General features: G+C 42.6%; 1 protein-coding gene across 4 annotated transcripts; it reads left to right on the top strand.

The window, feature by feature from the left end:
- Positions 1-436: 436 nt before the first annotated feature.
- On the top strand, positions 437-10,543 carry Ctxn3 (cortexin 3). Of its 4 annotated transcripts, none has more exons than XM_013015602.1 (3): positions 437-584; positions 4,319-4,398; positions 8,778-10,543. In XM_013015602.1, exon 3 carries the CDS (start codon positions 8,873-8,875, stop codon positions 9,116-9,118), a length of 246 nt encoding a protein of 81 aa, XP_012871056.1. In that variant the 5' UTR covers positions 437-584; positions 4,319-4,398; positions 8,778-8,872; the 3' UTR covers positions 9,119-10,543. The 4 variants fall into 4 exon arrangements, with proteins under 4 accessions (XP_012871056.1, XP_012871059.1, XP_012871058.1 ...); XM_013015604.1 differs by lacking the exon at positions 437-584 and adding an exon at positions 4,058-4,125; XM_013015605.1 differs by lacking the exon at positions 4,319-4,398.
- Positions 10,544-11,717: the final 1,174 nt, after the last annotated feature.

Raw genomic sequence — 11,717 nt, 5'->3', positions numbered from 1 at the left:
TTTCTGACCTTCTTTTTAAGTCTTCCCATTAACTGAGTTGGCCTCAAGGTGATAAACCATAATCAATAGGAAGGCTGGTTACTGCGAGGTGCTAATTGACACCCCAAAGAGTGGGGTAATGTCAACAATCGATAGAGAAGACAGAGAGCTGGTAGATTTATGGCTTTGATTTTGAAAAGGTATGGGAATGCCCAGCGATGTTTTCCCTGGACTCCTTTTGAATGTTAATGCTGTCTTGAAGATGATTTCAGACACACTGCTAGGATACTGCTCTACGCGCTGAACAGAAGCCTCTGAAGAGTTGCTGAGGCAGAACTGAAATCATGGCTCGCCTCAAAGAAGCAGCTGTACTGGACGCTAATGAGGCCTCGCACAGAGGGACCATGCTCCTTTAACTCCAGGTTTTAATGGGAAGTTTTGAAGACAGAAACAACAGCCTTCAATCTGGGGTGTGCCATCAGCAGCTCGTGGCTACCACTGCTGTACCTCGGCTCGATCGGCAGGAATGGAAAGTCAAGAGGCTTCTAACTACCTGTAACTGTTCCAGCAGGAAACGGATCAAGTGTTTGTTCAGCCAGATCCAGGTATTTCACAACAATTGTACCTTCGATGGGGTTAATTGGATGCTTTCCTCTAACTTTACAATTCATGCATGAGCAGTAACCACATAGGTGCATTTTGGGTCCAAGTTCTGAATTTAAATCTGGCTGTTAAAGTCTAATTAAACAGTTGCTAGGGAAAGTTAATATGAGGGGATAAAAATGCAATAATGCCTTTATTTTTAAAAGCATGCTCATGCTTAAGTTTATTATGGCATTGATATTGGACAAAGAAGTAGGAAAATAGGCTTTTTTTCCTTCCCCTAAGCTGCAGTAAATTATTCTTTAAAGCTGTTTGCTTATTGCATTATGTTTTTTCCATTCACATCCAACCTCCCAAAAGGTTAACAAGGATGTTTTGATTTGTTTACTAAGATCACAACTTAACAACTCCCAATAAGATTGCTGCCTGTCCCTGGGTGCTGAGCACTGGGGAGCATTAGCAAGGGGTCTTTTTCTCTGAGAAATGCCCAAGGAAAAGACAAAAGCAACACAGGTGCAACAGCGGGGTTATTATTTGAAGCGAACAGTCCCAGTTTGCTAGTGGTGCCAGTGAATGGGGCGCTGACCAAGTCCCAGGAAGGTGAATATTCCCGGCTGGGCTGCAGCCTTTCCCCTGCAGTCCCTTTAAAACTCTCTCAACTGTGTTGGCAGAAGGATGAAGACAGGGAAGTACAGCTCAGGGAGGGTCTCAAGCTGAGGAGAACGGCTCCACTGATCCAGAGGGGACAGGCAGCAGAGTCTGGGATGAAAAGGTCCACTCCCAAACCCCTCATGCCGCCGAGGCTGCAGGCGGACTCTGCGGGCATTGAGCGCAGACCAGACCTCCGGGGGCTGCCACCTCTTCCCAAACTGCCTGTTGACATTTGTAGCTGACTACATTCCCATGTTTGCAAAATGGCTGTGGGATTTCTGGTAGCCTTGGCTCCACTGAGGAGAGAATCAAATCATATTCAACCTTAGCCATCTTGTGAATTTTTTTTTTTAGTATACACTGATACTCAACCGTAGCTTTCCTGTGCATTCTGAAGCTGCAGGACTATAGTATGGAGGAAGAAGGAAGGGCTATCTAGATATTCAGAGGTTATTGTTTATGTCAGCCAAAAACAAGGGTAGGAGGCCAGAGGAATTAAAACATGAAGTGTCAACGAAGTCGCAGGAAACCTGAAGTTCTTGGCTGGTCAACCATAAATTTATCTGAACCATTTCATGCCCTTCTGTGTATATTCTGAAAAATTATTGTTCACTGGGCCAGTACGTGGAATTTCCAAAAGATTCCGAGAGAAAGAACTTTTGTCCGTGCAGTGAGTTGATTACCGTGGTGACTGGCAGTTTAGGCGGAGGGGAAGGTGGAGAAGTCTGCACCCCTGCAATGGCTGAGGGGGTGGGAGGCTGAGGGGCCCTGGAGAGATTCCAGTTCTACAGGCAAGAAGGCAGCTGAAGCCTCCACTAGCTCAAGAGGCAGAGTGATTCTCTTTAGCTCTAGTCTCAGAATGTGTATTGATTATATCACCGAAAGCCAAGTTATCAATTCCATAGTCTGCTTCAGCACCGTGACGGAATAGTATGGCGCTTTGGGTAAGCCTCCCTGCCAGGCACTGCCGATTGACTCAGTTCCCTTCCTGTTAGTTTACGGATTGGTCTCCCGAGTCTGACAGGTAAACATAGCTAAAGTACACAGGATGTCTGTAGAGCCAAGTGTCCGATCAACATAAACTAGACAAGCCTGTCAATGTTCTTGCTCAATGGCCTGGCTGTTTTTACACCTAGTTTTGAAAACATATCAAGTCACAAAATTAGGGATGTGGCCTAGAAGTTTTAAAAATTAGGCATGGCAATTATGTGGTTTGGGAGCACTTAAAATATAGACAACATTGCCTGACTCTACCCTGCTAGCCATTCACCACAGAGCAATGATGGCTTCTAACTCATTCCAACACCCAGAGAGAACTTAGGCTCCAGCTTTCTTTGCTAGGGGTGGGGAGGGAGGAAGGTACTGCTCCTTGGTAACTGGTTTTTATGATTCTGGGCAGTTTATTTATAAATCTTGGTGTATGTGTGAATAAATGTCACATTACACAAAACTGGAATACACAAAACACATTGTCACATTACACAAAACTAGGAATAAATGTCACATTACACAAAACTGGAAGGAAGAGGGACAACTCACATTCATCACCACTTAAACACTAGACCCCCATTCAGGCCAGGCAGAGCTGTAAATACTCTGTGACTACCTCAGCCACAATCATCACAGACCCTCTTGGCATTTGAGTTTGGGACCCCAAAAGTAAAGAAGTAAGTTTCTTCAGACAGGGCTGCAGAACAAGGCACCCTATACATCACTGGTCATGCTGTGGCACTTTAAAAATAAAAGAAATGTGTCATTGCTTTAAGATATGGTTCCTTCATAAAATGTATTTTCCTTTCTGTGAACTTGTATAACTAGATGATAATGAAATAATATGTCCAAAGGATCTAGCTCGAGAAAGACAAATGCTAACGTGAATAATTTCCATGTAAGACATTAGGATTTGGTATATTTTAAATGATGGCTTAAAGCAGATTTGGTAAGAAGAAGTTGACCTCTTGTGCAGAAGGGTAGCTGTCTGTCTCCGGCTAATTTTTGCATTTGAGGACCCCCATCTATCAGCATTGAGTCCAAGGAAAGCCAAATAACTAACATCCTTGCCAGCCATGAGAGCTACGACTATTAGAGAATTACTGGGACTTGATCTAACTGTAATTCTTCCAAACAAGACCTACTTTGAAACACAATGACTTGACATCCCAGTTGGGCTGAAGGACAGGAGCTTTCCCTCCCACCTCGTTGTATCACTTAGTTTGGAACCTTGGACTGTAAAATCAGTTCTCTGGACTGCAAGAAGCCAGAAATTTGATTCGAAAGAGGCAATGGTTCCAGAACAGCCAGGTATGCCCCCAAGGAGCTTGCTCTTTAACAGGGGGAAGGAAACAACAGCGTCCAGACTTGTTCTGCAATCAGTGCTGCTAAACGGCAGGCAAAGCCTGGGACAGAATAGGAATCTCCATCCAGGGTGAAGGAGACATGGCTGGCCCCACCGGGATATAGATCCTGAAGGAGGTGGGGCGGGGCAGGTGGGACTCCCCAGGAGGAAAGAGAAAAAGGAGATGAGCCATTCATTATGAGGTTGGAGCCGGGAGGTGTTCATCCAGCAAGCAAGTGCTAGATTAACCCAAGGAACAGATAAAATGAAGATATTATTCCTCAGGTGTCCCTCTGAGCAACTGGAAACCAAGTTGCTGTGATATTTGTTCTGTTTTAAACTTAACCACTGCTGTAGGATGCACTAACTCTGTGGAAATGATCAGGGCATCGTGTCCCTAAGAGCTCAAGGGCCTGTGGCCACTGAGGTGTGCTGCTCTTGGGAAGGGGAGTGGTGAGCTCTTGGCTCAGTAAGATGAAGCAGGATTGAAGATGCAGGAGGCCCAGGCAAGAGAAAGGACAGCAAATGTTGCTGAAACGAAAGCACTTGGCGAATAGGTGAGTAGTGGCTAATGTGGGCTGCTGTCACTGGGCTTCATAAGAAATCCTCGGTGTCTCTCAGGGAGCCAGCATCGCAGGGCCCAGGGAGCTTGATTTGAGAGAAGGACAGCATTATAGAATGCTTAAAACTGGTGTCATGTTAATGAAAGTTTTCTTGGTCTGATAGTAAAATTAGACTTTGTTTCCTCAGCACACAGAAATGGTCCTGGTAAAGGAAAGACACAGATGCAGTGCGTGATTGGGAAAGCCAGTCAAGATTTTAATACTGCCGTGAGTAACGTGGTCCCTTGGACTTAAAATAACTGCCCTTTCCCATTAGTGAGGATGATGGCAGGGTGCGGAGGACAGAATCTTCTGAAGTAATTTGCTTTCTCGTGTTTCACTCTTCATCTATCAGAAGGATTCTTCCTTCAGTTACACACCATTATGAGCCTTTTAAAATAGTCTTTGTTGTTGTTGTTGTTTTAACCAAGAAGGGCCCTTTTACTTTAAGACAGACATGTTTAAAATGTAGGTGTCTCTGCCTCTTTCTGCAATGTGCTAGTCAAGTGTTAAATTCCTTTTTCCTCATCTTTTCTCTGATGCTTCCTTCAATTTGTACATGCTGTTGAGCTTTCTAAATTAGTAAATTATTGATTCGCTGATTGCAGGCTCTTCCAGGGATTTCAATCACTCCGAAGTCCAAATGTGAGGCAGCTGCTGGCGTTTGATTCTGGATCTCTGTGTTAGATCTCGTAACTGACCATCTCTTCTCTCCTCACTCTTAGAAGATTTCTCCCATTCAGTCAGTTCCCCCGGCACCTGCTCCCATCCCCTTTCCCAGCAGCCCACCATTTTTCTGTAGGTCTTCCTTCTATTCACTGTGTTTTCCTCCTCTTTCAATCACCTCCTTTTTTGTATGGGTAGTAGTGCTTGAACTCAAAGCCTCTCTCTCTTGCTTAGCTTTTTTTTTTCTGCCCAAGGCTAATGCTCTACCATTTGAACCCTGTCTCTACTTATGGCTTTCTACTAGTTAATTGGGGATAAGAACCCCCTGGATTTGCCTGGGCTAGCTTCAAACCAGGATCCTCAGATCTAGCCACCCACCAGTGCCCGGTTTCAAGCTCCTTTCTCTCTACTACATTTCTTCTTCCTGCACGTAGCAACAGTCCTCAGGGACAAGTGCCCACCCATGTGTTAATATGCCACTTTCCTTGGTAGAATATTGCAATGTGATGGGAAGCTTATTTGACCAAAAGAAGTTGTTTTAATCAGAACTTACGTACCATGGTAAACTAAGAGAGGAGAGGTTTACAATTCATGATGTGTCATGGTGTTTTCAAAATTCCTTCACCTATTTTCTTATCAGTTTGATATATCTGGATTAAAGGAGCTAATCCAGGATTAAAGGGGTCAACTCCTGGACTGGAAGGCGTCTGTCAGGTGCGATTAGAGAAAATACATATACTTACATTTTAGTAAGCCTCTCAAAGCCTTCCATCAGGCTTCAAAGGGGATTAAATGTACTTTTGCCTCTTGAAATCTTTTTGAGGGGCAGGAATAGAACCCAGATCTTTCTCATACACACTAAATAAGAAAGAGCTCACCTCTTGCCTTTTCATCAGCAAAAGGTGTTAAAACACAAATTCAAAGTAATGTTTGAAAGTCATCTGAACAGTTGCCAGTGGAATCATGGAGAAGCTGAGGCCCTAAGTCCTTGATAGGAGGCCGAAGAGGGCAGAGAGTCAGAGGGTCTGGCGCTGAAGAACTAGATTCTGTCCGTGCCTGCCGGTGCTTGTTGGGAAGGGCTGCTTCACACGCAGCTCTTGAATGGACAGTGCACCAGCGCTCAGCCCCGAGTTCCAGGCAAAGCCTAGGAAGAATGAGATACTGATCCAGGAAAAAGGCCTCAACCATGATCCTGTTTTAGGTAGGCTGGGGAAGACTGCTGCAAGGTGTCGAGGTAGTTGTTAGCAAGCACAGATCAGTTGGGAGAGGGAGGAACTCAGTAAGACACTGCCAGCAGTCAGCCAGCTTGACAATGGGTTATTCTCACAGACTCTAGAAGTTCTTTATCTAGTCCTCTCTTGCGTTTATTGGATCTAGAAATCCTGGAGTAAATGCATAGACTTTTGCTTTTTCTACATTTCTTTGGGGATTATGATTTTTTTTGGGGGGATGCTGGAGGCAGGGCTTGAACTCAGGGTCTAGGAGCTGTTCCTGAGATTGGTGTTTGCTCAAGGATTGTGCTCTACTACTTGAGCCACAGCTCCACTGCCTGCCTTTGGGTGGCTAATTTAAGATAGGAGTCTCATGGACCTTCCTGTTTGGGCTGGCTTTGAACCGCAATCCTTCTATTGCTGCCTTCTGAGTAGTTAGGATTACAGGCACGAGCCACCAACTTCCAGCCTAGCTATAATGTTTTCCTCAAGAATTTTCTCAGCTTTGCTGAAAACAGGCATAGGAGAGGCCTCTCACTCCAGTTGGACTGGAGGAGACATGGATATAGGATGAGATTTCAGCTAACCAGCAGGGAAAGCAGGGTGGGGATAACATCATACAGAACACGTGAAGGCAGCAGGGACCATGCCCAGGAGGCCTGGCCTGTGTCCACCCATCATCAGACGCATTCCCTTGTGTTAGCCCTTGAGGGATTTTACATTTAGAACAATTAGGTCCAGTGTAGGCACTTTGGGCAGCAATAGATGATTGTAGTCTATGTACTAAGAAAGCTGCATTGGGAGCTCCAGTCACCTTTCCTGGATCATTTCTCTCCAACCCCAGTGGAAATCAACATCCAATGCTAGGAAGATCCTTAAAAATAAATGAACTCTAATCAAACCAAGCTCTTATCTTCAGTATTCCTAAATGGCTTATTTTAAAAGATATAACCAACTTTTATCTCAATCTTGCTTCAAAACAAGCATGAATCATAAATGAATCTTGCACTGATTCTGACCTTTAAGAAAATAATTCAAGAGGTCTGGGACTTAACTCCATGGAAGAACATTTGCCTGGCAAGTACAAGGCTCTGAGTTCAGTCCTTGATTCTGCAGGAAAGAAAGAGATGAAGAGGGAGAGAGAGAGAGAGAGAGAGAGAGAGAGAGAGAGAGAGAGAGAGAATAATTCAAGAATTCAAGTCAGGCATGGTGCCTGAAATCCCAGCACTTGGAAGCAGAGACAAGAAGATCCTAAATTAAAGATCAGTCTCAGCTACTGAGTGAATTCCAAATCCTGTCTCAAAAAGGAAGAGAGTCAAAGGGATGTAGCTTTAAAAAGTTTCCGTTACTCTCAAACATCTAACGCCATTCTTTTAGACACTGGTTGTAAACCAGTTTCACTAGTTATATGTTGGAAGCCTCTTTTAATGCTTTCACTTGCAGAGTGTATCAACGTGCATGCAAACTTTTATATAACTAATGTTGCACTGAAAGCAGTGATTCTAAGTGGACTGAGGAAATAGTTTGTGGGTTGATGCTTTAGGCAATCATTACAATTTTTATTAGCCACTTACTTTCATCAAGCATAATTTCTTTGAATCTATGTGGATTTCTATAGCTACCCAGCATGTATTGGTTTCTTGCAGACAAATACATCATGATTATATCATATGACTGTCTATGTAGTAATGTTTACTATGTAGAGTTCCTGAAGCTTTTAATGATCTTTCTCTATTTTATTATTTGCCTTTAAGAGCCTGATACTTCATCTTTTTTCCACCAGCAAAATGGAAATAGTGATAAATTTCTCATCTCTTTTTCTTCATTTCTACCAAATGAGCTTGTGTGAAAGGAAGCCGTGGTCAATTGTCCTTAAAAAGAACATGGAGTCAATCAATTCTTCTTCCTCAGTTCAGTTCTCTAGATACCTTCCTAGGGTCAAGGAATGAACTCGATCTTTGTTTTTGAAGGCAAAAAAGCAGCAGTGTCTTGATGGTTTGGGAGTTGGAGCCCTTCCTTCCCTTGGCTCAGTACAGAAAGCAAATGAACAAACAGAGTCCCTTTCTTCACAGCTACTTTTTCTTCTTCTTTGTACATCTTACAAAGGGTTTTCACAGATATTCGTAGCACTGTGAGATAGTCAGGCATCTCTAAATATGTTTTTCACAGCCTCATTTCTCTCCAAGATTCCAAACTCATTTAGTAATAGAATGCAAACCACAATCCCATGCTCCCTGAGAGATCTGGGGCTATACAGGTCCCTGCTTTCATGGAGCCTGGAGCAAGCTGGCTACTGCATGTGAAGTCCAGCCACAGGACTGGCACACGGGCTGGTGCTCACTCATTGGAACAATTATCAGGAGGTGGCGGTAATGTTACTAGAGGGAAGCTAGCGGGAACTTGGCAGGGAGGCTGGGTTTGGATGTCCAGGTGACAGCATACCTTGAGGTCAACATTCCCCCGGCCATTTCAAACAAGCGCTATATAATAGTTGGGTTCCAAACCAACTCTCCTAGCCAAGGTGGCCACTGTGAGGACAGTTGGGTATAGTAATTTCGTGCAAGAGTAAAATGTTCTTCTCTGTAATCACAGAATTAAGCCCCTCTGATGAAAAGCAAAGCTGGCTGATAGATTACTGCTGTCTGAAAACCATGGTTGTAAATCTAGACAATCAGGTTGATATTTGATAGTTATTCCTTTTCCTTCCCTTTTCTTTCTCCCTAACGGTAGCTCAGCCTGTCTGGAGTGCAGCCGCCATGATGTCAGCAGACTTATGATGGAAGGAAAGGAGGTCAGGAACGCCTGCGATTTGCTTGCCCTGGACAATGGATGGAGGGCAGCCTTTCCCTTCCCCCCTGCTGCCCCTTGGGAATGCGTCAGCGGACTCTAGCATGTCTCTGGAGCAAAAAACAACATTTGTCTTTGTGGTTTTGTTGTTCATTTTCTTGGGCATCCTCATCGTCAGATGCTTCCGGATTCTTCTGGACCCATATCGGAGCATGCCAACCTCAACGTGGGCCGATGGGCTTGAAGGCCTGGAAAAGGGGCAGTTTGACCATGCCCTTGCTTAAAGGGACAGAGCAGCCTTGCCTCCAGAGAGAGTGAAATGTATTTCATGCCAGAGTGCAGATTCCCTTTTGTGGATGCTCTTAACAAATCAACTTTTGACAATACCTAGTCCCAAGACCACAACTCATGATTCCATAAACACAAAAGTACGTGAAGGATATCTTATTTGAGGATGGTAGAAAAGGTTATGATATCAACCAAAACAAACACACAAGAGTCTAAATGTCTATTTAGTCGATGAGTGACTATTGTGGACTATATGATGGTAAAAACCAAGAATATCATCACTGCCATTGAGTTTACCCTAAACCAAATCGCTGGCTAATCTAACCAGGCAGGAAAGGATTTAGAAAGGAGCTGATCCCAATCTGGTGACTTATGAAGAACTGGCTGCCTACTTCCACTCAAGCCTCTCAGTTTGCTCTGTTTATCTCCTGGGCAGAGGAAGAAAGAGTGTGGTTAGAGAACTCAAGGCAGGGACTTGTTTCTGTCCAAAGCAGGGAACACTGGCAAGTAAAGAGAGGCTTAGAAGAGATGGTTCTGACCTTGGCAGACACAAGTGTTATCATTTTAGTGCAAAACTGAATGGAAAGGCTATGTGAGAGGTTTCAAAACTTACCAGAGCTTAGCAGGCCTATTACATTCTCTGTCCTCATATTCATACCACAGGTAGAGCTAGCTATATGTAACATGAATTTACTTTGTTTACCCTACCGATTTAAATAATAGGTTACAAGTACAGCTGCAGGTTGCTTTCATTAAAAAAAAATAAGAAAAAATTTAGAGAAGACTTTTAGCATCATCAAGAAGAATGTGCATTTATAACTGTATATAGACATCAAATAAGAAAACCTTTCAAGAATCTGCAATGTCTCCTCTCAGTTCACCAAGACAAATGTGCTGGGGTGCTGTATGGTATTGATTTTTCTGAGGGGGGGGGTGGGAAAGAGCAAAGAACATAAAAGGTCATCTAATGCATCCCTATCTCACTTCAAGAAGGGCTCCTGCAGATTGTTCTGACAAGATGTAACAAACAGAACCTTTTCTAAAGGGAGGTTATTAGGGAAGTGAAAAGAAGTGTGTGTGGGTGGGTAAAATAGGGAAATAGGGGTCAGTATAATCAAAGTATGTTGTCTATGTAACAGTAAGAGAATGCCACCATGAAACCCATTATTTTATATGGCTAATATGTACAAAATAGACAAAATATCCATTCTGAAAAAGAATATGTGAACATTTGTATATTTATTGGTGCGAATAACTTGTATCTAAACCAACTCTCTCTGTCTGTATTTATAATCTGTCTTCCAATTTTCTCCTCAACTAATGATCAGTTTTCAAAGTTCTTTGAAATAGAAAAGGCTAATTATGTCTCAAAAGGCAGTCTTTAATCAAACTTTATTTTTTAAATTATTTTATTTATTTTTTTCCTGGTCCTAGGGCTTGAATTCTGGGCCTGGGCTCTGTCCCTGAGCGCCTTTTGCTCAAATCTAGCAATCTGCCACTTGAGCCACAGCACTGCTTCTAGCTTCTTCTGTAATTAATTGTAAGAGTTACAAGGACTTTCCTAATGTGGTTGGCTTTGAACTACAATCCTCTGATCTCAGCCTCCTGAGTAACTAGGATTACAGGTTTAAGCCACTGGTGCCTGGCTATTTTATTACTATTATCTTTAAGTCATTGTACAAAGAGGTTTCAATTCAACAGATCAGCTTATGAGTACTATGCATCTTGATCAGTGTCATCCCTTTTACTCTTCTTTCCCATCTTTCCCACCCCATCCCCTCAACTTTCCTAGTTCCAGTTCAATATATATACATAGAAAATTACAACTTCATTCTTGTACCCTTCCTATCTAACTTCATTCTTGTCTCTATATGCATACACTTACATTCTGAGTATCCTGTGATCCAGGTTTCCATTCCCCATTTTCTTCTTCAGTTCTTTTTTTTCCCCAAACATTGTTATCTTTAAGTAGTTGTACAAAGGATTTGCCATTCAACAAAGTGCTTTGTGAACACAATATGTCTTGATCAATGTCACCATTTCTTTGATTCTTTACCTATTTCACATTTTGTTTAGCCTTTGTCTTTCGTGATTATTCATTGGTTATTTTGAGTAATGTCCTTAGAACACCTGTGTATGTGTTTTTGTTTGACATGTCTTCAGTTATCTTCAGTATACATCTATGAGTGGATTTTCTGGGTCACGTGATAGTCCAATATTTCACTTTTTGAGGAATTGTGAGAAAAGAACTGTGTGATTTTATTTTATATCCTTATCAGCAACATGAGAGGTTTGGTTCTTTTCTGAAATCTTACCAGCTATTCAAATTTCTTTTTTTGCTGCAAGTTATATAACTAACACACCACTCTAAGAATGACTCAGATTTAAACAACAAACACTCATGATGTCTACATGCTAGAAGTGTGTTGATACCTTCAAAATTCCTTTCCTTCCAGATCTAAAGCAAAAGACTGCTTTTGATTTGTGCTTATGTTGTAGCCCGTTGAACCACCAAGTATTTTTCCTGTCTTACAAATCCAGACTTCTTTACCTCAATGATCACAAGGTTTTTTCCTTCAAATGTGCCATGTATGT

Source organism: Dipodomys ordii, unplaced genomic scaffold (assembly GCF_000151885.1).
Source record: "Dipodomys ordii isolate 6190 unplaced genomic scaffold, Dord_2.0 Scaffold27, whole genome shotgun sequence".
In the NCBI taxonomy this organism is placed as follows: Eukaryota; Metazoa; Chordata; class Mammalia; order Rodentia; family Heteromyidae; genus Dipodomys; species Dipodomys ordii.
The sequence above is the reverse complement of the archived record's forward strand: the minus strand, read 5'-3'. Positions and strand labels throughout refer to the sequence as shown.

Excerpts from the sequence above, each read along its gene's own strand:
- Ctxn3 (XM_013015605.1), top strand. The coding sequence starts at position 8,873 with ATGGATGGAGGGCAGCCTTTCCCTTCCCCCCTGCTGCCCCTTGGGAAT.